Source organism: Emydura macquarii, unplaced genomic scaffold, assembly GCF_026122565.2.
Source record: "Emydura macquarii macquarii isolate MOO-44397 ecotype Brisbane River unplaced genomic scaffold, CSIRO-AGI_Emac_v2 contig_312, whole genome shotgun sequence".
Lineage (NCBI taxonomy): Eukaryota > Metazoa > Chordata > Testudines > Chelidae > Emydura > Emydura macquarii.
In genome coordinates this window covers 11,913,018-11,938,108 of record NW_027130449.1, presented here as the reverse complement: position 1 = coordinate 11,938,108, position 25,091 = coordinate 11,913,018, and the positions used below count along the sequence as shown (strand labels likewise).

The following is a 25,091-nucleotide window of genomic DNA, read 5'->3' as shown; positions in this document are numbered from 1 at the left end:
AACGGGGAAAGCCAGGCTTAGATTTGGCCCAGGATGTTTAATCAAACATCTATCCATATTAGTGGCATGTTAAGGATGGGCGCTGTGTGAGTATGCATGTATACACACACATATACACACACACACAGTTAGCCTCCATTTCCATCCCTAGGAGCTGAGAAAAAAAATTGCAAAAAACCCCCATTTAGCAAAGGACAAGACCATTATTTTTCACAGTTTGAAATTATAATCTAGCGATGCCACTGTTAAAGACTGCATCATTGTGAGAGTACACTGACAAGAGTGGTTCAATGTCGCTGAGCCAAACTGCAGTCGCCCCACCCAAAATCTTCTTTCATTTGTTCAGTACCATAGCACAAAGCAATGTATGCTCTAGTCAGGTTTGCTTGTTTGTTTGTTTCTCGTTTAAAGGCTTCTGTTCCTGGTAAGAATTATTCTCTTTATTTTCCTGAATAATTTTTTTTTATCTGAACTATCAGCTACACCTTCCACATCCAAACTATGTTTGACTTTTTTTTTTTATTTTAATTATTTCAATACTATGACAAAAACCACGTTTCACACTAAAATACTCACGCGCCCACAGTGCACAAGCTTGCAGATCTAAAGTAGAATGGAAAACAAAACAAAAAAATAAAAAAATAAAAAACAAAAAGGGGGAAAATTTCTATACAAAGGGCTGGTTTTCTCCCAACCACCCTTCCTCCCGTCCCACCCCACATTCGCTCTTTTTCTCATCCAGAATTTGCAGTTTTTCTAGGATCCCAAAAAGCAGTTGTAACTGATGCCACTGTAAGCTTATGCACCACATCACTCTCATTTCGAGGACTACAGATATGTTCCAAAGGCCAATGAAGTCAACGGGAGTTTTTCTGTCAACATCAAGGGGCTTCAGATAAGGTCTTTAAGGCCCCAATCCTGCAAAGCACACGTGGACTATTCAATGAGCATCAAATCAGGCAGTTAAAACTTTACAGGATCAGACCATAAATGTGGTGCATACACTTTGTGTTGGTGAATTTCACCCCTAGTGAATGAAAGGACTTTTTAGTGTTTCCACTCCCCAAAAGAAGATACTAGTTTCCCGAAGTGCACAAGCTTTTTCCTTTTAAATCTTAGGTTAAAAGAAAATAATATTTATTTACTTTTTTTCTAAAAAGGGGGAATTGGTTTATTCAAACATCTGTTCACCGAGACTAGACCAGCCCTAACTGTACAATCTACCTTCTGCTTCTCAGAGCTGAGGGAGGGTTCCTGGAAGGGACAGGGGAGAATGTCTAAGAAAAGCAGAGAACACATTTCTCTTATGCAGTTGGTCCCTGGTCCAGCAAAGGATTTAAGTGGATGCTTAAGTTTAAGCATACAAGTATTCCCATTGACGAGGCCCACGTTTAAAGTTAATACACTTACATGTATTGCTAGACATGGGCCTTGGCTGGTGACGAGTGGTCCACCCACCAAAAGTAAAACGAACAGCGTTACTTATCTTCTTACGCCAGTAAGAAATAATAATAATAATAATTAAAAAAGATAAAGGGGAAACAACTATTGTAAACATCCATATTTTAAAATGTCTCCCTTTGCAAAGCAAGCATGCTAGCAAATCTAATATCTATAGACTGTTTTTGCTTAAAAAAAGGCAGCTATTTTACACGTACATTTAAACACAGCAAAAGTAAAAAAAACCATTTGTCGATTGTAAACACTGGAAAAAAAAAAACAAAAGTTGGCAAAAAGATTTAAAATAAAATTTAAAAAAAAGTCTGAAGTCTGAATACTGCAAATTGAAATATATCCCAAAGCTGCAATTTTGGCATTCCTTCTAAAAATAATAATAATAATAAACCCCCAAATAACTGTCTAAGCAGGAGATTGGATTCAGTCACAAAGGGCGAGAGACACTTTGCCTACTGAACATATATAAAGTGAACAGAAATGTTAACTTATTTACGAGGCTTTATATATTTCAAACTCGACTGAAAAGTATAAAAATAAATTGTGGACTTTATTCATTCAGTACTGGCTGTACCTGATGGTACATCTGTTGACTCTGTTAGGCTAACCAAAGAAAAGTCAGGGTTAATTCACCCCCCAGGCCCTAAATCTAGTTGGTTTTGAACTTCCTAACCATTTTGAAATTGATTTTTGTAACCTTGTTTGTTTGAATATATGTAGGGTTCATTGAGCCCTCATCTGGTTGTGGGACCAACCTTTTTTTTTTTAAACGTATTTTAGTTTTCCTTAAAAGCAAGTGCACAACAAATACGACCTTTCTACAAACCTACAAAGAAAAAAAAAAAAAGAGATCCCCATTTATGCATTTTTCATTTTGTCTGTTTTTCTTTTAAAGGCAAAAGACACTAGAGGAATGAGATGTGTGGCATGGTGTGTTTTAAATGCTCAGGTGAAGTTGTTCTGTCGTTTTTTTCCTTTCCTGTTGCTGATCATGCTTTGCTCTCATTTTCATTTGTCTGTGTGGCTTCATTGGGGACCGTCTTGACTTCTGCTGGAGGTGTCTTAGGTTCCGTCGCTTGCACCTCAGATTTCTCTTCTACAGGGGTTTTCCTGTGGAAAAGTCACCAAAAAAGCACCGTTTAGAGAGAGACCATCAGGTGGTTATTTACTTTTTTAGCTACACATGCTAGCATCAAGGGAAAGATACACTTCTGGACTGGCTCCCAGATGTTCCATACAAAGCTTTACCCCCTTCTACATCAGTATGGCTAGAGCTGGGGGAACTTTGCAAAAGACCTTGAGATTTGGAAACATATTTGCTTGGGTTTCCTCCCACCCCTCCCTCCACCTTTTGGGTTCGCTTTCCATGAATGCTTCGTGGAACGAAGTTGCTGCCGGCAGCATTTGCAGGAAATGCTCTTTTGAAGCAAACGCCAGGGAGAGCATTCACAGAGAGCAAAGCAGCAACCGTGTGCGTCTGCAATAGCAACATGCGTCTACAAATTGCCACGTCCAATCAAAGGACAGAAACAATACCATGTGACAAGTTTCCAATCGAAACGGGTTGAATTTTTAATAGTGGGGCCTTTCTCCTTGGAGGAAGCATTCCGAGATTAAATCCAAGAACACCACGATACACAGGCAGAGAGAAAATGGGATGGGATTTATTCTCCCAGATCTGAGACTGACAACCTCAAAAACTGGGGCTGCAATTCTCAGCTGCCCCAAGTGCAACCTCCTGGGGCCAGCCAGAGGTCCAAACTAAGTTGGAGAAGCCACAGGGCGATTCTAATTTACACCATCTACACTGGTCCCCTATGGGCTCTTCTGCTGGGGGGAGGCGGGTGCTGGTATAATGCATGTACTCCAACTTCACCCTCAGCCATCCCTGAGCCCTCACCTGCCCCTGTACAGCAACGGTGAGGTGCCTGCCCTTCTCCAGCAGTGCAAGCTAATGTCAATAGAGACCGAGGATCTGGCCCTAGCTTTGTGACACAAGCTTAAGCAGTGGGGGATTTCTGGATTTGAGCGACATCTACCTCAGCTTCCTTGGGAGCCTCAGATCCTTCCCGTTTGCAATTAGTTAGCACATACCACGCTGAAAATTGTGACCTGGGATGGATTTATCAAACGTGGGTCTAAAGTCCAACAAAGCCAATGCATACTCTTCTTCCCTCCCCCCTCGGGAAACAGGGACAGCGTGCTCGTGAGGGGAGAGGACACAACACACTATTCCCACCAGTAGAGGCTGCAACGCTCATTGCATGCTGAGCTGAGCAGGACTGGCAACCAGGTATCCACAGATGGAAGCAGTCTCCATCCGTTGCTCCCGCCAGGCAGCGTGGTGCACACTGGCCAGAAAGCTTCCTGGGTTCCCTTTGCCACCGCTGCTTCACCAGCTCGAGCTGTGGACCAGCCGGGTACTTGTCACTGATGTGGCTGGACGGGCATGGGCGTATTTGAAGGGTGGAGATTTCCTCCCTGAGTCTAGGATGCAGGCCGTGACGTTCCCCAGGGGTTCTCCTGACATAGCCCGGCTGGCCAGGGGCCGACTAGCCAAGTTAAAAGAATCCCCGTATGCCAAAGATACACATTACAGAGTTTCTGCCTTGGATTCTGGGACTTGTGTGAAGTGGGCAGAGGGCAGGCCTGGAAAGACTCTCTGCCTCTTCTTGCATTTTAATCCAAGCAGCACACGCTGTCCATCACCTCCTAGCACTTCGGCTGCAAGTTCTTCAGGCCAGGGACTCTCTCTCTGTTCTGTGGATCTGGTCCACATGGAAAGAGGCTGAGCTCAGAAGCCTGTGTCCCTTCATGCCTACAGGCTCAGGGCCTCTCTCAATCACTTGTGAAAGGGGGAGATGAGGGGAGGCTGGATGCAGGTAAATTCATCACTGGTTCACCTGGATGAGACAAGGCCAAATGGGCCAGCCCCAAATGGCTGTGCTGGTCCCACAGGCAGGCTTGCCCCAGACCTCTCTTCACAGGGAACCGGCTAATATAGGGCTTGATCCTGAGAAGCACTGAGCACCCACCGCTCCCCTTTGGGCCAGGTTCTGGCTTGCCTTGCAATGAAGTAAATCTGGGGTGACTCCAGTTGAGCTGCTCTGGATTTACACTGGTGAAGCTGAGTTTGGTTTGTTGTCGCCAGTGAACTACAGGAGCTCAGAGTTTCTCACAATCAGGCCTCTTTTTGCCGCAAGGAGGCGATTCTGAGCCCTTTCCCAGCAGAATCAAGAACAGGACGGCGCTACGGGGAAGTCTAAACCGTAACACATTAATCACCCGGCTTCATCTTTCCCTATGGACCAGGCCCCAGTCTACACTGCACCCAGGGGCCCCTCCTCCTTTCACCTTCCATCCCAAGACCCAGGCCGTGCTGAGTGATTAACAGGTGAGTTAGTTTGCTAGAGAAACAATGAGGTTAGTGAAGAGAACATCCAACGAGAACACAGCACAGCACTAATGCACAAGAAACACAGCACACAACCAACAGGAGATTAAAGGCAGCCATACTCGGTCTTTGCCGGTGCCAGCGGCACAGAGCTGTCTGCAGTGGAAGAAGCAAGCTCGCGAGCTTGCCCGCTAGCCACACTGGCAGAAGCAGCAGAGCCAAGAGCGGCAAAAACATCCTTTGCAAGGTCAATGTCTGGGGTCTTGAAGGTCCCTTCGTCCATTTTAAAGTCCTCGTTCTGGGAGGGGATTGTGGTGCTGCCTGAGGCAGCCTCGCTCTTCAGGTTAGTTGGGTTCTTGGCTGTTTCTGTTGGGCTCTTCACGGCGCTGGCCTGTACAGCTTCCTTTTCTGGGCTTTTGGTGCTTGACCCCTCCTGCTTGGGCTCTGAAGAAGCTGGAGGGCTAGTGGGGTTTGCCGGGGCTGGGGCGGACGGCTTGCTACCAGCTGGAGCCTTGGAGGCCTCAGACATGTTGGCGGCAGTGCTGGGGCTGAGCACCGCCCCTTGGTTGGCCAGGACACTCGAAGACAAATTACTAGTGGCCGGAGTAGAAGTTGGGGTGTCGCTGAGGTCAACAAGGGGGGCAACTTTGGGGGCCAAGGAGGACAGCGGCGAGGACGCTGAAGTGGCTGCCCCTTTGGCCGGAGTGGCCTGGCTGGGCGGCACGGAGTTTGAGTCGGGGATAGCTGTGGCTGGCAGGGCAATACTGGAAGTCAGTGTGGTGGTCTCGCTGGTCGGGCTGTTCTGAGCAGTGGCAAAGGTTTCGGTGATAGTGTCAGAGTTAGTGGTGACCGTGGTTACGGAAGGCAGCATGTCCTCAACGGTAGCTGTGGTGTCAGCTGGATGCCTGCGAGGAGGACAGGAGTAGAAGAGAAATAGACAATGAAGCCCATAAATGATAGGGGGGAAATGAGCGGAAGTGCAGGAGGGCACATGACAGGGCGCAGCAGCAGCGTGGCATGCAGTTATAATGCACACAGAGGACATAGAAGCAAGAGAGGAGGAACCCTTCTGAGGCCAGATGTGCAATTGGTAACAGGCACCAACTGGGGAGAGCAAAGAGCAAAAAGAAAGAGGCAGAGCAGAGAGTACACGGCATTTCAGGAGTAGTTTGCTCACGTGGTGTTTTGTGCATCGAGTCTGAACCCAAACGTCACTCAAACCCACGTCCTGCAGAGAGACTCCCCTCCCCTAACCTATCCTTTCTCTTCAGCCTCCTCCTGAACACCCCAATGGACTCGTCTTCCTCCTGCTCCTGGGACCCCAATCTTGGGAGCCAGGACTGCACCTCGGCCTCACCAATGTTTCTGGTACCGGCCCTGGATCCATGTCTCCTGCCTTAGCCCTCCCCAGGTGTCTATGTACCTCTTACTTTCATCAAGCCTCAGCGAATAGGAGTCCCACGCACACATGAAACTTTGAGCCAGCACTTTTCTCGCTTTTGAACAAGTCAGCCTTTAGTTTGGTTCCAGCTAGTGTCAGCGTTACTTCAGGATGATTGGTGACAGCATGAACTGCACTTTGGCAGCCATGATGGAGCCTAGACAGCTTTATGGACGGGAGCCTTTCTGAAGTCGGCAGCTTTAATGAGGAGACAAGGGAGGGGAGGACGCTGCTGGAAAGGCAACCGTTTAGTACATGAGAAGCCAGCGCTTTCGACACCACCACTGCTGGCTTATTAACTGGGGGCAACCTCCATAAAGGTTAACAACGTCATTAAAAGTTCAATCAAACAAGCCAAGGAAAGCACGACACACTCAACAGCACCAGCACGTTCATAGTCCAATGCTGTTGCATAAACATGGCTCCTGCTCCTCTCCCGACCATGCCCAGACACCCAGTTTGTCAGCAAAGCCATAGCACCAGTTCTTCTCACTGCTCAGCCCAGCAGGGAAGAGTGCAGCACTACGGATGGGGAAACCTAAAGACCCAATGACTGACAGCCCAACGGAGAAAACAGGAAACCTGCTGTGTCAACCCCAAACCAGAGCCAAAAATGAACTGGACAAAGGAATTATTCCTTCTTGGAAAGCTCAGATGACATCTATGTCCCGTTCTATAGAGCCCAGGAGTGTCTGTAAGTGTTTGCATCCACACGCAGAGATGCCCTTAGTGGTCTAATGCCCAGTTAGAATGGGCCATCTTCCAGCAGCTTGAGGATAATCTCAAGCTTCATCAACGCTTGAGGATAAACTGGTTCACTCCCAGCCAGTTTAGTGCCAGTGTGGACTGAAACAAGCAAACACAGATCAAATACTCCGCCCACTGAAATCTCCCAGCATGCACTGCTTCCGGGAGCTGAAGTGGGAATTATGGAGTAGGTGCCCAGAGGGCATTGCAAGTACAACAGTTTAGAACAGTGCTCAACTGGATACTGGGCAAATCCAGTTCATCCTGGCCAGTGTGGATGCACCGAACCATGGCTTGTGCCCAAATGGTTCATTTCTCTAGTGCACACAAGGCCTGTGGGCAACGCCCAAGTCCTCTCTCGGCCCAACGTGGGCATCGATGCGGTATCATCAGCACACCATCACTCCGCTCAGACGCCGTGTGATTTGGGGCATTTGCCCCCGAGCCCTTGCAATGAGCAGGGCTGGGTGACTGTGCTACAACGTGGAAAGCCCCTGGCACCGAGGGCATTTCTAGGGAAGGAAGCTTTGTCAGAACCTTTACCGTTCTCCTTCTCTTCCCTGGATTACCTACACGAGAGGTCAGAGGTTTCGGTGGCCCAGGGGGCTGCCCTCACCGTGCGCTAGAAAATCTTAATTTCAACATACTCTGGCTCCGTCAGCGGAGTAGTCTCGTTGGGCTCTGTGTGTTTCCCCCCGTCGTGGTTAGGGGTCCGCTCCTCCTCTGTCCGCACCTCCACGATGGGCTCCTTCGACTCGTCTTTCCTGTAAGGAGATTGCAAACTTGGGTGAGTGGTTCCCAGCCCCACCAAGTGCCGAGGGTGCCATACTGCCAGAAGCAACCGCCAAGGGTGGGGCTGGCCTGGAAAGTGGCTTGGTTCTCAGTCCCAGCACATGCCCTCTTCCCAAACCCAAGACAAGGACCGTCGCAGCGCCTAGCATCAGCGAGTAGCTCACCCCCAGAGCCACCCCGGATGCTGCAGAGAGAGTGCCCTCTGCTCCCTAACAAGGACAAGGACGTGGCACCTGGATACAGGACCACCTCCAGCTGATCTGTTTTGGCAAGAGATCCTCCTTGCTGGATTCTGTGTCAGCCTGATGCTGGCTTTGGAGGAGGATGGGGCAAAATCAGGGTCAGAAGAAACCACCTCTCGAAGAAACAGCAGAGCAAGAGTGGCCCCCACTAAATCCCCTCCCTGCAGTAACGGAGCTGCACAGCTGGAGCCAGCTGAGTGCTGCTTCCCTGGAAAAGCAGCCTCTTCTCTGTGACTAGAATAGGGAGACTACACAGAGATGTGGGGAGGCAGGAACCTCCTGGAGGGAGGGCAGCAGCCTCAATGCACTGCTAGCGTGTGCGGGCCCCTAGCCCAGTTGCCGCTTGGCCCCTGAGACCAGAGGTGCTGTATCACGGGGCAGTTCCAGGGAGATCATGGCCGATGGAAGGACAGAGCAGAGGCGAGCGGAGATGTTACTCACGAGAAGGCAGCTTTGCCCTCCTCCATGTCTTTGCCCTTGGCTCCGGGCCCGGACTTGCCACACAGATTGACAGCGATGCACATAAGCAGGCCGCACTTGTTCAGGAAGTAGCAGGTGATGTCCACGGCCACCAGGAGCAGCACAAAGATGACAATAAGGATGCCCACGATGGCGGCGGTCCCCAAGCCTGCTGTGGGGCTGCTGCTGGCTTTAGAGACCAAAGGAAAAGGGGAGAAGGAGATGCAGTTAAGTGAAGGCAGTCTGGGTCCTGGAACTGCAACAGGGAACAGCTACGGTGGCGTTTTGGCCCCCGCAAAACTTTCCAATGGTATGAGCAGAGCTCTGGGAGTGGGACACCATAGGAGGATCTCGCCCCACCCTTTCTAGGAGAACTTGGTTATCGGGGGCACCTTATCCTGGGAATAGGCTGCTCTGGCTCCCATCAAGGAAGGACCAGATAGGGCTGGATAATAGATTATAGGAACTATCCTGCCCAGGCCTCAGGGGCGTGGGATGGACCAGGAAGGACCTAAAAGGTCTCTGTCCATGTCTCCCATTTCTGAGTGTTCTCCAAAGGGAGTGGGGGGTTTCCCCAGGGCAAAGCCTGGTCTGGGCTGCTTGGAAACACAACATGAGCTTGACATTGCCAGCGCTGCATAAAGGGCACCAGGCAGGGACATGAAGCCCGGGCTCCGGAGAGTGGCTGTGTCAGAAGGCCATGTGGCAGAGACTGCAGGGTCTCAGCACTAGTTTGTCCTTCACCGGGGAGAATGCACAGGGCACAGAATGCACTGATTGGCCCAGGAGGGATATTACCCAGGGGCTTGTCGCCACATTGCACTCATTGCCCTTGCATGTTCCCCTGGTCCCAGGCGGACCCCCCCTCTCCCCTCCCCACAAAGTGTCCTTGGGAGTCCTGCCACCTGCAGCCCATTCTTTCAAGCATGGATGAGGCTGATGGGAAGCAGCTGGGGGAAGGTGAATTAACACTTCCCAGGAGTGAGGGGCCCAGCTGAGGCGGCTGGGCAGAGCTGGGGCTCCGCGTTGTGCTGGAAACTGTGGGAGGAGCTAGACCTTTTTCACAGTGCTGCCCTCCCACGGCCGTGCTCTACTCTAAGGGTCAGGGGGCTGGGCACGTTTAGTCTCAGCGACTAAAGTCCGCATGAGAATGGCCTCCACCCATGCGAACACCTGGAGACTGTTTGGGGCACAAGAGCAACAAAGCGCTCTGGGACTTTTGGGAAGAAGAGGGGAGGGGAGCATATGGGGGCAGGGAGTTATGAGGGCCAAGCTCTGAGACTTCATTAGCTACTTGGTGGCCACTGGGGTTAGCACCTGCTCTGCCCTGAGAGTAGGGAGATGTGTGTATATGAGGATGGGCAGAGAACTCTTGGTTCTGCTTGGCATCTGTTGCTCATAATCAAGAGTGTCAGATTTGTTCTAATAAAAAACATTAGTGGTTTTGCAAGGCCATGATTAGTCACGTACCAGAGAAATCTCCTGTGCGGACAAGCGGTCTATGCCTATGCACATGCACCTGGATCCAGGCACCTACACACACGTCCACTTGCACCAGTGTCCACCTATATAGAGCCTGTAAAGCTACGGCATATGTATAAAAGAAAGCAGAGTCCAACCACTACAGTGTAAATGCTCTGGCCACATCATCTGCCTCACTTCTGACTGCAGAAAGCACCTGGGAATTCTCAGTGCCTGGCCCTGCCTGGGATTGGCCACTTGGTCTTGAGAGCTTCTCTAGCAGTGTGACAGAACTGGTGGGAAAAAATAAAAAATCCCTAGGGACAGTAGGGACTGACTGACCAATGGTTTAATCTAAAGCACATTGAACTCAGGGGGAGCTCTTCCTCTGCCTTCAAAGGCCTGGGCCCTCAAAGGGTTAAATCTGTATCTCTTGGCTTTGAGGGGTTTATGATAAAGAAAGACAAGGTGGGTGAGGCAATATCTTTTATTGGACCAATTTTTGTTGATGAAACTAAGGCCTTGTCTACACTAAACTTATGCCAGCAAAACTTTTGTTGCTCATGGGTTGAAAAAACACCCTCCTGCACAATATAAGTTTTGCCAGCATCAGCCCTTGTGTGGACAGCACCATGTCGGCAGGACAGGCTCTCCCACCGACATAACACGGATACACACAAGTGCTCTTACAGCAGCACAGCTGTACCGATACAGATGTGCCGCTGTAAGTGTAGACAAGCCTTAACTTAAAGCGTCACTGCTAAATACAAGATATGAACAGATTGTTTAGCATAAATCGTTAACACATATTTCAAGGGACTAACTCAAGGTGAAATGACCCTTTAACACTCCATCCAGTCATAGGGGAAAGCCAGGGGGAAGAATTGTTCAGGATGGAATTGTTCAGGAATACTGTGGAGTTAATAGATCAAATTAAGAAAGGGAAAGTTTGGACTAAAATATCAGGGAAGACTGCCTGACAGAGAGACATGGGAAAGTCTCCCAAGGAAAATGATGGGGGTCATTCATCCATCTGGGCATCTTGGTCAACACACACAAGTCTGCCCTCAGCCCCGCACAACGGATGGAGTTCACAGGGGCAGTTTTGGATTCACACAAGTCCAGAGCCTTCCTGCCAGAGACTCGTTTTCACACCATTCTCTCTATCACAGAGGAGTGGAATCGCTACCCTAAGGTCACCGTCAGAAGCTGTCTAAGATTGTTGGGACACCTGGCAGCCTGCACTCAGGTAGCTCAGTACGGCAGGCTACATCTCAGACCCCTCCAGGCCTGGCTGGCTCCAGTTTACCGCCCCACTGGGGATTGTAGAGACGAAGCGGTGTCGATCCTGCCACCAGTGTTAGTTTCACTTGGGTGGTGGCTAGACCACGGAGTGGTCCATGCAGGAGTCCCCTTCTCGAGCCCACAGCCCACCATGACACTGGTAACCAACACCTCAGGCTCGGGTTGGGGGGGCCCACCAGTACAGCCAGGACACCACACTAGATGGCCTCTTCCGATCTGGTGACTCCTATGCACCTAGTTAAAACCCCTGGTGCTGCATGCAGAGAGGCAGGCAGTCTGAATGGGTCTGGCTGACGGCACAAATTCTACATCTTCCTAAATGGAATGAGGTCCCACTAATAAACCTTTGAGAGGATTTTACTGCATCCTGTCAAGTTAGGTCAGTGCCCCCTTGGTCCCTGATCCTGAGCTCCTGCCCCGAGGAAGTGAAGGCCCCAGCAGCAGCAAGATCCAAGAGCACATGGCCTACAAAGACCAAACAGATCTGACCCACATGACACCCAGAGCTGCTACTGTATCCCACCATGATACAGTCCAGCACCTGATACCCTATGGCCTGTTTAGATCTTACTGCCCAGGGCTGGATGCATTCAGTCGGTACTTGTCTGCTCCCTGCATTGCACCTCTCTAAGTGGGCTAGCGTCCAATTAGCCTGAAGGCTGCACGGTACATGCATGTGACACAAACTCCCGCAGGGATAAATCTTGGCCTGTCTTGTCCTCAGGCAGGGGGAGATGGATTTTAGGGTGTATCCGCTTTCCACAGTAAATTCGTTCTGCTTGTATCCCTCTCCTCTGACAGGAGACGGCAGCAGTGCAGAGCAAAGACTTGAAATGACCCAATGTGGGGAGACTGGGGGCAATACCCCCCTCTAGCTCAGAGACAGCTCAGCTAAGAGGGTCCCAGGCACAGGAGTGGGGGTGGGCGTGTTTCCTCCTGTTTGCTCTGCTGACATGGGAAATGTAGACAGCAATCTGGCATGGATGCACAGACATCCTAATCCAAGGAGTCTCCTGAGAGGGTATTTGGCCGCATTGCGCTGCATGTAAAGGCTGGCAGATTGGCGCTCCCCCCCCGGCCATAGGATGGCACAGTGCCAACCCCTCCCCCCGCAACCTCTAACCATTATTCTGACTTCCCCGTCACAAACATTTCCTACGTGGCTGTTCCTCCCCCTACTCCACCTGCCTATTATGGGGGAGGCCCAGAGTTCTCGGAAACGGATGTCCTGCAGCTCTTGCTTTGCCAGACACTGCCCCAGGCAGGAAGCCGCTGGGGCATTCTTGTGCTCTGGCAATTTGGCTTCGTCATCTGCAGCTTAATGTGACCCCTAACAACAGGAGACAGGAGGGGCTGAATAATTCAGGGGTGCAGGTTCATGGGGATACGTGGGACTGGCTGGTTTTATTCCTGGAAGCCATACCATGCTGCCATAGACTGACCAGCACCCCGAGCCCTCTCCTTCTTATCCGCTAACCCCATCACCCTGTGTCTTATCCATAGCCCTTGACTCCTGCCATAGCCAGAGGGCATTTCTTGCTCATTATAAAGCAACGACTGCAGCACAGTGTCTGGGGCAATTAGCATGTCTAAATCCCACGGTGAGCTGGTGTACAGAGAGGAGGCATGGTCCAGTGGCTAAGGTGTTAGGCAGAGACCTGGGTTCAGACGTCCTTGTGTGACCTTAACCAAGTTACTTAGCCTCTCTGGGCCTCAGTCCTTCTCCTGTAAAATAGGGCTGACAGCAGTGCCCTAACACATGGGGTGTTGGGAGGATAAATACATTAACAGATTATGAGGTGCTCACATGCTGCAGCAATGGGGGCTGAAATCTACTGGACATCGTCCTTAAGTACCGGATTTAGCTCCCCCTCTGTTCCTGAAGTGCTCTGGGGACAGCTGGAAGCAGGATGGAATGGATGCCTAGCTGACTTCCATCAGGGAGCTGAATTCCACACAGCCAAGGTGAGCAGGACCAAGTGCTATCTTTACAAAGCCAGAACTGAGAGATTCCTCCCAGAGTCGTGGCTGCTGCCTGTGCACACAGTGCATTTTAAAACAAGTGACTTGCTCTCCGTGTTTTATGCAGAATTATTCTTCCTGAGCCACTGAGCAGCGAGCACTGCATGTGGCACTGGTCCAGGGTTCATCAGACCTACCCGAGAGCAGCAGTTTAATACTCCCGTCAACTTCAACAGCTACACAATCTGCTTCCCCAAGGTCAGTCTGTGCACTCGGCCCAGGCAAACACTGCTAGTCCATGCAGCAGACAGAGCTGCTAGCTGACAGTTATGTGGAGCTGCTGGAGCAGACTGGCACACTCTCCAACTTCCTTTTGGTTAAAAAAAACGGTCAGGATGCAAGTCTGTTGCTTCCTATTTGTTTGCTTATTGCTGGTGAAAGGCGTTGGATGGACAACCCTGATGATTCACATCCTCTATCTACAGTACAAGCACACAAGGCATGCGCTACACCTGGTTTTGGGCCAATGCACCCTCGCTTTGACATATGGAAGGACCAATGATAGGCCTGAGAGATGGAGTGTGCAGTTTGTACCCCCCTTCATTATTTGGGGATGAGTGAATAGCTCATCTCCAGAATACCCAGAGAAATCTTGATCCCTCTTGCAACACTGACAGGCGCTGTGCAGCCAGGGGTCCACCAAAATGGGTCTCTCTCTTCAGCTTGGTCTAAAAGCTGCTCTCAGAGCCAGATGCTGATGCTTATATCAGGCCATTAAATACTCTGCAGAATGTTTGTATGAGAGAGATCTGTGCCCAGCCACCAGCATGCATCAAGCTGCATAATTAAACAAATTCCTCACCCTCGGTGCTTGCAAGGAGAGAAGGTGTCATATATTCACCTTCTCTACTGCATTCAGAATTCATACACGGATGCTACAATTGTTAACAGACTTTCACTTGCACCAGTTCCTGGAGGACAAACTGTGCATGTGTGTTAAACTTCCTGCACATTGGTAATTTGTCTAGAAATGAGAAACTGTGTATGGCGGCAGCAGCAGCTACATAAATACAGCACTGTGGGGACATGGGGCTAAGCTTCCCTGCTCTTCCTACGAAGAGCTCACAGCTGAGGGGCTGGGTTGAACCCAAGGCTGGAATACTATGTCCAGTCCTGGTGTCAACAATTCAAGGACGACGTTGATGAATTGGAGAGGGTTCAGAGAAGAGCTACAACGATTAGTGGGTTAGAACAATGCCTTACAGTGATGGACTCCAGGAGCACACGCTCTTCAGCTTAACCAAGAAAAGGTTAAAGAGTGACTTGCTCACAGTTTATAAGTGCCTACATGGGGAACAGGAGTTTCATAATAGAGTGCTCTTCCATCTAGCAGACAAGGATCGAACAGCAGTCAATGGTTGGAAATTGAAGCTAGACAAATTTAAACTAGGAAAAAGATGTACACTTAACAGGCAGGGGAATTAACCACTGGAATAACTTACTAAGGGCTGGATTCTCCATCCCGGGAAATTTTAAAATCAAGACTAGATGTTTTTCTAAAAGATCTACTCTAGTTCAAACAGGAATTAATGCAGGGAAATCCTATGGCTTGTCTTATACAGGATGTCAAGCTTGATGATCCCCCCTGGTTCCTTCTGCCCTGGCAATCTATGAAATGAGAACAGAATTTCATTTCATTTCTACTTAACATGGCAACACACAGATTTGGTTTCTTTCTAAACAGAAACACTATGCAGGATGTCGTTGTCATAGACCTGCCTGCCTGTATATTTACCCTTGCCTCTTATTACTGTAGGAGCCACTTCAACAGAGCTGTGGCAGGCTACACCAGCTGAAGATCTGCTCTAATGTCTTGGTATCTCAGTTTCCCTTCTTTAAAATGAGATACTAAATCCTTCCTTTCCAGCATGGCTGCTTCGGTTGTAGGTTCTTTGGGGCAGGGACGGTCTGTACAGCAGCCAGCACAATAAATACTGTTATCATTAATCTGTGCCAATAACATAACCCTGCCAAGGTGGGGCTCCACGCCTCTGAGAATGTTCTGATACTCATGCCAAGATTGAAAAAAGCCCTGATTTCCAGGAGTGCTGAGACTTTAGTGGGACGTAGGGTGCGCGGCACTTCTAGAAACCTGGCCCCCGACGTCCACCTCTAATCACTAGTTTGAACCCAGCCCAGCGTGACAGAGACCAACAGTCAGTACTGACTGACTATCTGATGGGTCTTTGGGGCCTTAATGAAGTGGATCGGCAGGTCATAGCTCAAGTCCTGGTGGACAGATGTCAACCTCATTAAAAAAAAAGTCACACTGCAATAGTCCCTAACCAGCTCACTTTCACAGTCAGACGACCATCCCGGAGGTCTGAACTTGGCTAGGATCCCGAGAAGCATCCCCTCCAGGGCAGGGGTGAGGTACATTGTTTCACGAGGGAAATGTGCAAGGGAAGCTTGTACAGCCACTGGTTGAACTGTACACCAGTTCTGTGCACAGAGGGCAGTAGCCCATGGGTTCCACTATGCCACTTGTTCCCAAACTTTTTGCCGGCACAATTCTATTTTAATGAAGTATTTCCTGCCGGGACCCCAGACAGCATGGAGTCCTCCACCGCTGTGTGACCTCGTCGGTATGATACTTGTCAGATCACGCTGTGCAGAGGATGGCATCCTCCAGGCATCATGACCTCACACGCACTGCACATGCAATGTCACACTGCACGGCACAAAAGGGTGTCCCCTACACACTAGGGATCTCCGCAGCCCTATCTGCTGATGGCACAATCCCCTAGTGGGGCGTGTCCCACAGTTTGAGAACTGCTGCACTATGCCATGCAAATCTAAAGAGTACTACAACCCCAAAAGACCACACAGCTGCTCTGAAGAATAGTCCTTCCCCTGTACAATCCAGTTTCGATCACGGATGTTATCAATGGAGCATCACTCAGTGTACAGGCATGGCTGCTGCCTGCTTTGCACTGCCTAGCTGAGATGATGAACACTGGAATATCAATGGAAAATGTTGGTGGGACCATTAAAGCATTTTCTTGTTCTCATTTAACACCTTTTACCACCTGTGTTTACCCCGGAGCGAACGAAGAGCTCAGCCTGGAAGCTACCTGCTCGTGGACTTCCAAACACTCTTTACTATTTTGTTCCCGTAGGCCTCCTCTGGGATCTCCGAAGTGGAATGGGCTAAGGGTGGCTGTGGCAGCCAGGAAAGGGTGAAGAGCTACCTCCCTGTCATATGACCTGGCAGGGGCTGAGAGGCAGAGAGGTAAAGGGAAAGCCTCTGGGGGCTGCAGCCTTGTCAGGCAGGGGAATCCTTTGGGTTACTGTGTTACTCCCACGTGTGTTGTGAACAAGTTGCATACTGAGGCAAGGGCCTGCAACAGACTTGGCTGTGGCACTGGATCTTCCCTGGGCTGGTGAAAGAGCCCTCCGGTCTACAATGACTCGAAGATCTCCCAGCCTGGCCTTGGTTTAGTAAATCTAATTCCTCACATAGGTTGCAATTTTAAAGGGTTCAGAGTCTGTGGAGATGCATGCAACACGTGAGGAGGGTTTAAGAGTCTCTAGTGGCACCAAGAATTTGAAGAAAATTGCTGCTCTTATTTTTCAACGTCTCTGAAATTTTTTTGTTTGTTATTTGCAAGGCCTAAGAGACATTTTACTTTTTATTCCTATATCCGGTTTCTTCTGGTTACAATAAAGTGACCCACAACTCTAAGCTCTACCCTTCACCTCACCCCACTGAAACTAAAATGGATTTGTATTCAGTCACTCGACATTTAGGAGAAACCCCATCTAGCCCAATGGAGATAAGGCCTCTTTTAAAGAAACTTCATTGAAGTGTAAATGCACTGCTCGGAGTCGTTTAGTACCAGGCAGTAAAAAGAAGAAAAAGGAATACATAAATAAGAATTGCAGTTAGTTGTCATGCACATTGGTGGAGGAGGTTTCTGGCCTGATCTAAAGTCCATAGAAGTTGACAGGAATCCTTCCATTGACTTCAATGAGTGCTGGACCAAAGCCTTTTCCTGGAATTCTCCTGGATATCTGGGGCAGGGACTGTCTTTTATTCTGAGTTTGTACAGCACCTAGCACGAGTCCTTGTCCATGGCCAGGGCTCATAGGTGCTAAGTAATACAGATAATAAATAATAATAATACAGAAACACCCTAACATATATGGCCTGTTCCCATATGCAGAGTGCGTTACTTTGCAAACTGTAGACAAAGTCACTGGCATAAAACTGTCCATTTTTCCCAGGCATTTTTGCTATTCTGGGGTTGAGTGTGGAATCCCCTCTACAGGTCAAACAAATAAACACACATTAAAAAAATCCATTGAGTCTTTAGTTCTAAAGAAGTGAAAAAAAATCTTACATTTATTAATTATAAATGATTTATCAGTGGAACATAAGCTTCTGGCAAGAAAGACCTTTCTAGCCCCCTCACTTCACAACACACAATAAGAAGCCCCCTAGGCTTTGCTCCTCACATACTTGATATGAATCCATCCTGTCAAAGAGGGCTGCACCCCTCAGATACATCCTCCCAGCAGGTGGCCCAACTATAGTGTGCATAGGAACACAGGTGGTGTAGGCAAGATAGAGAAAGGACAGGGCTAGACAGGAACAGACACGATTCACAGCCTGTAACAGGGAGGCAGCAATGTATTTCAAGGGTTCTGCGCAGTGTTTGGGGTCCGTGAGGAAGACATGAGATAAATGAATATTCATTTTGGTTCACCATCGAGAAAAGTATAATTGAAGCCAGGCAAGCACAACCTTTCCTATCAGAGAACTTTCCTCTGCAGATACTTAAAGTATCTTTCAGCCAAGAAACACCAGATTTTAAGGATTTCATTGTCTCCTGTGTCCTGCATAGTTTAGATCAGAGAAAAGCAACAATGGCAAATGCAAGCTACCGTCCAGTCCATGTGATAATGGCATCTACTTTCAAACAGAGTGAGATTTTGTTCACTTTAGTCTCACTTGCTGGTAGCAGTAAGATGTAAGGGCCACTGGCTGCTACCCAAGTGACCAGACAACGTCTGCTGCTGTTTAAGTTATGGGAAGTGGGTATTTCCATTCAGTTCTGTAGGCCGGGTTTACACCACTGTCACTCCATTGACTTCAGTGTACTGTTCCTGGCACACAATGTAAACAAGAGGAGCATCGGGCATCTCTGGAGGACACTTCTCTTGACATGAAAGAAGGGGGCAATGGACTTACAAGGAGAGAGCAAGTGAATCAGTTCCTGCTTTAAGGGGAAGAGACGGAGTAAATGGAAGCCCCGGAGGTACGCAGGCTGGAGCTCACCAAGGCTGCCTTTTACCTGAGCTGCCCTTGGTGGCGGGGGCTGCTGCCTCTCACTGCACTAGCTCAAGAGCCCCCGTGTACACGTGGAAAGCTTTGGAAGCCTCCTTTAGCCCAGCGAAGTGCTGGGTGGGGTGGTGCACAAACACCTGAATCCCAGTGAGCCAGGGCATTGCAGCTTCATTTAACGTAGCCAAGGCAAGGCCTGGACAGACCACTTGGAAACCAAGCAGTTCAGGTTTAAAACCAGCTGGGATTCCACGGGCCATGTGAGATACTGCAAAGCCCTGCAGTTCGTTCCATGAGGAGCCAATGCCACGGGGTGAAGTTGTCTGATGGTTGCGGTCCAGTATTCCTTTGGGCAGGTTCGATTTGCTCCCACAACCCTTGGGCTTGCAAGGTGGATACCTGTCTAAAATCCGAGCATTTGTGCCACTCTAGCACTCTGCTTGGCACCCAGGTTTCAATGGCAAGCACCAAAAAGGGAGCTGGCTGTTCTTGAAAACTGTGGCCAATAAAGCAACCATTACACTTCAGAGCCTATCAAATCTTGACTCTTTCATGGTTCAAACCCCGCAGATTATGATATACTATGTGAGAATACCTGTAAACTGGCAGCAAAAGCAGCTATGATATTCTTCGTTTTTTTGACTACAGAGGGGGAAACTCTCTTTGCAAAAGGGATTTTACTCCTGCATGTGCTTTACAGAGTCAGTTAGCAAATTCTGTCCACGGGATGGACAGCTCAGAGGAAGCCCATGAAATGAGCAAGAAACTCATCTACAGAATAAACTCAAACTCAAACTCAAATTCATCAGACAGTTCATGCAACTCATTATTGTTATTTTAATAATGGAAATGTGTAAACATAAATGCCTGACCGATTTTCTACACGTAAACGTTGCCATGTTAAATAACCAATCTGACAAGATATTGTAGTATAAATATTGCAGGTGGGAACACCTAACGTAAGTGACATGCCCATAAATTACAAAGCATGTTATGGAACTGAAAGCAGCTATGGGAATTCAGGGCCCTTTGTTCACATTACAGCAACCTTCACTGAAAACTACAGTCTTTGTTGCATCAGAACAGTGCCACATAACCAATTCCCAGCAAGATTCCCAGGAAACTACGGCAGCAAGTCTGCATTTTCTGTGATGGTCACTGAGTATGGTCCAGAACCATGCATAATATAAGTGTGTAACTGCTAACACGAGGCAGAAGCAAGACACACTAGTATTTGTTCTTATGGCACCTCACAGGAGGCAGTCCCGGATGAGATTTTGCTTGGCCCTAGCAATGTCCTGAGTAAGTAGGCCTTCCCCAGAAACCTTCATTACATCTATTGAAAATTGTGGGTTTTCCCAATGAAACTCCATATGAAGCTGGAGTTAAATGCACATGTAACTAAATCCCTCCTGCACACCTCATATGAATGCATATCAAGTGGCCTTCTGACTCTAAAGGTACCCACATTCCTCTCTGAGCTACATACTAATCTCACAGCTAAGCAGAGGTACATAAACACTGCCACAGGAAACGTCACAAGGGTTTTTAATGGAACTCGGTGTTGAAATATATTGTACACAGCGCAAAGCATTGAAAAGGACATTTTGATGGGGATATCCCTTTCTAAAGGTAACTTCATGTGCGTTTGTGTGTGTGTGTGAGAGAGAGAGAGACAGACATTTGTAGGAAGTTTTTGTTTACAATTCTGAATAGTAAAGAATGTCACAGATTCCAATGAACAAGGTCTGACTATATTTCGAACACAGAGAAGGTGTTACATGGAATGCATAAATTCATAGTTAGACACGATTAATGGGGGGTTTGTTTTGGTTTTGTACCCAACAGGGAATATTTTGGTAGAAAGGAGATCAATCCTGTTTATGAGCTTTGATAGCATAGGAGATTCTGTACAGAGGGTTCCTAACCATGTTCAAAACACATTTACCATCTCATCCTTTACTTCCCCAGCTGCTTGCAGAGAGAGAACTGTGTTCTCAGAAAGACACAGGAGCGGCATAGCAAATGGCTTTCCCCATTACAAAAAGAATTCAGGAGGGACACCAGATTAAAAAAATAAAAGGGAAGTCAATGGAAATTGCTAGAATGAAATGCGATAGACAGGACTCAGAGAGGAAGCGGTCTATATTGCGTCAAATTACACCACAGATTAGTCCTGTCTGGCAGAGTGTCACATGCACAGTTAACCATGAATATTATTAAGGTTCAGTAATAACCATTTAGTCTGTCAGATTACTTGTTCCCAGCTAATCTTTTCAGTTAACAAAGGGAAGAAAAGCCATATCTAAACTGGTAAGACAATACAATAGTGGATAGCCAGACAAAACATTAGACAAGCATCCACTGCAAATCTGTACACTCACGAGTTGTGTTATGCCCCGAACTCCCATATATCATATGGTCTTGAGATGCCTGATTACACAAGGGCCAGTGAGGCTCCAAGGATTCAACCACGTGAAAGAAAAAAAATGTTTAGGTCCTCAGTGCATGTCTCTACAGACACTACGTCAGACCACTGCATCAGAGGGGCATTCTGATGAACATGTGTTTAATCAACGCACAAAAGTCCTTGGGGGAAAAAAAATCTCCAATTCGGGCACCCAAAATAGTTGCCAAGTTTTCTCTCTTTTTTTAACCTGTGGATTTAGGCATATGTAGAAACCTTGTTATGATGGTTATTATCTTTGTAATATCATTCATAGGTATGACCAGACAAATGTGATCAGCAACAGATGTGTGGAAATGTTGATAGAGACCAGGTTTTTAAAAGGCTTTAAATATCATACCTTCCTATAAAAAAAAAAAAAAAAAAAGCCAACAAAAGATTTTTCTTTACATCCATTAAAAAAAAAAAAAAAAAAAAAAAAAGGGCAAATTCATTATAAGCAACACAAAAAAAAATGTTAAAGAGAAAACAATTGGTTTAAATTTTTTTTTATCCTCATTACAAAATACTGAATCTTTCCAATAAAATGATCTGTTGTGTGTGTGTTTGTTTTTCCTGTATTGACATGATCCTCCGAAGGAAAAACTATCTGCTTTCACACCTTGGTAGGAACCAGGCCCTTTTAGGCAAATTTGTTTGTTGCGATTTATTTTTGTTGTTGCAAAAAGTTTCTAAGAGAGCAAAAGCTGAGTCACTGCAGAAAGAAGCAATGAAAGAAAGGAGGACGACGTTGATGGGCTTCCCAAGGTCGCTGCAGGTGCCAAACAATGGTTCCCAGGAGGGGGAAAATGGTTGTTTAAAACAAATTTGGTGCATGTGGCAAGTGTGGATGTTTCCCGTGAGGTCCAAGGTGACATGTATGACAACAGACACAGGAAAGGAAAAAAGGGTGGGGGGAGGGAAGAACAAGAGAGAGAAAGAGAGAGAGAGAAAAAGAGAGAGAATAGATAAAAAAGAAAAAAAATTAGGTCAAATATAGAAAACATAAGAATTAAAGGTTTATTTAACTCAGTAAATTAAAATGGCCAAAGGTTAGAGAAGAGTTTTAGCGCAGTAACACCAACGAAAAGGCCGATTCGGCAGCTCAGCAATGGCAGAAGCAGCACAGCAGGTTAAAATTCAGGGGATGAGGGGTTAGCGAGCAAATGGGTCAAAATAAATGACGGAACAGGAGGTTCAAATGTGAAACATGAGAAAATGATTAGCTGGTATTTGAAAGGACAACGCTGCCTTTTGCTAAGAAAAGACCTTTTGGAAGCAGACACTCCACCTAACAGCCTGTCCAAGTCCTTACCCAATGCTCACTAAACTGAGGGTTTGGGTAATAGATACACTTGATTACAGCCTTGCAAAAAGCAGTATGAAGGCAGGAATATACTGCTTGCTTTTCTTTAGAGAAATCAAGCTCCACTTGGAGCCATTGTAAACTACCCTCAAGCATATTGCTTTTATGATACTTGTCCTAACAGTCAACTTCAGCACACCATAAAACTGACCCAAGGACAGTCTCCAGGGATTATACATAACGAATATATGTTTTGTCTACATGAAAGATTTTCTTCTTACTCTAAGGAGTAATGCTGAGTGGGACACATTGACTCCAATCCCTGCTGTGGGAAAGTGTGTGTGTGTTGGGGGGGAGAGGGGGAAGGGAAGGGGCTCTGAAATCCAAACTGAAATACTACATAATTGGCTATGAAATAAAATGAACCAGATCCTTGGTCGATGGGAAACAGCATCACCACACCAACCCCAAAAGATTCACGAGCTGGAGATTTGGCCTGATATTCTTCCCCAAGCGACAGGTAGAGGGATCTGCCCAGAGAGGGTCTGAGTTTGCTAATACCTTCAGAGGCTAAAGGTAAGCCACGGCCCTAAGCAAGATCAAGCAGCTAACACAGCAAAATTTTCTTCCCACCACAGCTAAAAGCAAACATTTTCACCGCATGATGCTCCCCTTCTCTCTGAAGCAGGATGCTTCCTTTCTGAGAAGACAGAGTCCAAACACTGGAGTACATTGGATCGACACTGTAGGAAATTACACTCCGAAACAAGGCCTACTCCTTCAAGAACTCACTCAGATGGCTCCCACGCACATGGCTGGCTAGCATTTCGAACAACAGCATTCAAAATGGCATGGTGATTCAAAATCCTGCTCCTTCTGTCCCTTACAGTGGAGTAAACTGGGTAGTTCAATGCAGTTTTATCAGTGAGGTCAGAATAGGATCATTTTAATCCATCGATCTCTGACTTTAATAAGAAACCTCTAATAATGTCATCTCTGCCCCCCGCTTGGCATTTCAAAGGTTGCATTTTCAAAAGGCCTGTCTCACTGCTCCTGCTCTCCTTAAGTACTTAACTGCTACCTGAATATTCCACGTACATCAAGGCAAAATAGAGCTGCCAGGCTGCTGGGTCATTCCTAATACGCCTGGGCAGAACATATTAGTTTTCCCAGGTATGGCCCAGCATTCCACCGGATGGCAGTGGAACACTAATAGACAATGTTACCAGAGGAAGTTTGCAGTGAGCCAACCTCAAAAGGGCTTGAGGGAACTGAAACACTGTTTAGCTCTTAGAAGTTTCCTCTTCAGTCACCCCCAAGAGCACAAAGGAACTAATTTTCTGTGGATCTCAGCCGACTGCCATTGCTTGCCTACACCTGAAATGATCTTGTGTAAGTCCCCGCTTCCCTCTCCCCATCTCAGTTGTCCTTCAAATGCATGAGAGTAATAAGTATTAGAGCTGTTGAAAATGCAAAACTGAGGGTGAGTTGTTTAAATGAGTTACCAAACATCCTTCCAGCCTGAAACTACAGACCTGTTAAGTGCTCATCCCACTCTCTCCCCCCCACCTTTCAAAAACCAAGCATCCAGTGTTAACAGGTCACTCATTTGTGTGCTTAATGCTGCCGGGTGGCTTTACCCAGTAAAGGTTCGTCATGCACACTGCACAAGCTCTCAGCTGCAGCCCTCAGAAACGGAAGGGAGGGAACAGACCAAGCCATGAAATCTCATCTACAGGAAAATGTGGGGAGAATTTGCTGACTGTTTTGAGAAAACAAGAATTGAGAGACCCATGGATAAAGCTCTAAAGAAAAAAAAATGAAATCAATCCCTTACATAGGGAACAACTGCAGCGTGGAGGTTCTTCACTCGCGCTATGCAATGAGGCTGTCTCGACTGCCCCAGCTTGTTGGCTTTCAGACTTGTACATCTAGTGTTAATTTAAAATCACAGTGGGTCTGAGGGTCTTACCCCCAAGGGACTTCTATGGCTGAATTATTACATAGGCTAATAGAGATTTGGAAAGGAAATGCTCCTAAACCTTTTAACTCTTCCACAGGCTACCAAACTGCCAGCAAATCTCTGTACTTCAGGGGCTGTTTGGCTATTGCAACATTTGTGATTGCGCCTCGCTTTGTGAGGAGATAAATCCATGAAGGACGCATCAATCTGTCTGCAACAACAGCTTCCAAAAGGACTGCAGACGTTATTCAATCTCTTTTGCCTAATGATCTACCCAGTGTAATTATTTTAGCAACATGTTTGCTTTAGAAAGTGCCTTAATTTGGTCTCCATTTCATTTAATGAAGGCCATGCAGCACAAAACAATTTTAACCACACCAGCCAGCTCTTTACGCCTTAATGCCACTGGCAACTGTCTCATATCAGCAAATGAGCAAGCAGAACACAGGTTTGCAAGGGAAATCCATGTTGTGAAAAGCAGGATACCAGATAACCAAAATTCCCCTTTGTCTTAGCTTGAATCAGGGATCCTATTTACTGGTTTCAGAAATGTATTTTCTACCCAGCACTTTTCTCATCTGCATGTCCTGTTAATTTATAGTGATACAAGTGCAAATATTTCCTGTGAATAGTCAGACAATGATTTTTGCATGGAGCATTCCTACCTGTGTATTTGCTGTGCTATACATATGCTTTGGATGGGTAACCAATTATGATAATGTCTTTAAAGCAAGCAAGTTGTCAGGGTTTACTCAGGCACATTAAGGGATG

At 47.4% G+C, this 25,091-nt stretch overlaps 1 protein-coding gene across 4 annotated transcripts in view; it reads right to left on the bottom strand.

Annotated features, from left to right (window-relative positions):
- Positions 1 to 500: 500 nt before the first annotated feature.
- The window catches only part of NCAM1 (neural cell adhesion molecule 1), a 248,995-nt gene continuing 224,404 nt past the window's right edge, over positions 501 to 25,091 (bottom strand). For 2 of the 4 annotated variants that reach the window (XM_067565563.1, XM_067565573.1), the window contains exons 19-21: positions 8,513 to 8,720; positions 7,685 to 7,801; positions 501 to 2,565 (exon numbers count right to left, since the gene is read on the bottom strand). In XM_067565563.1, the coding sequence (XP_067421664.1) occupies positions 2,445 to 2,565; positions 7,685 to 7,801; positions 8,513 to 8,720 (446 nt within the window). In that variant the 3' untranslated portion in view covers positions 501 to 2,444. Of the gene's footprint in view, positions 2,566 to 4,971; positions 5,755 to 7,684; positions 7,802 to 8,512; positions 8,721 to 21,548; positions 21,824 to 25,091 lie in introns of those variants that run through there. The other 2 variants (XM_067565590.1, XM_067565580.1) reach the window with 2 other exon arrangements.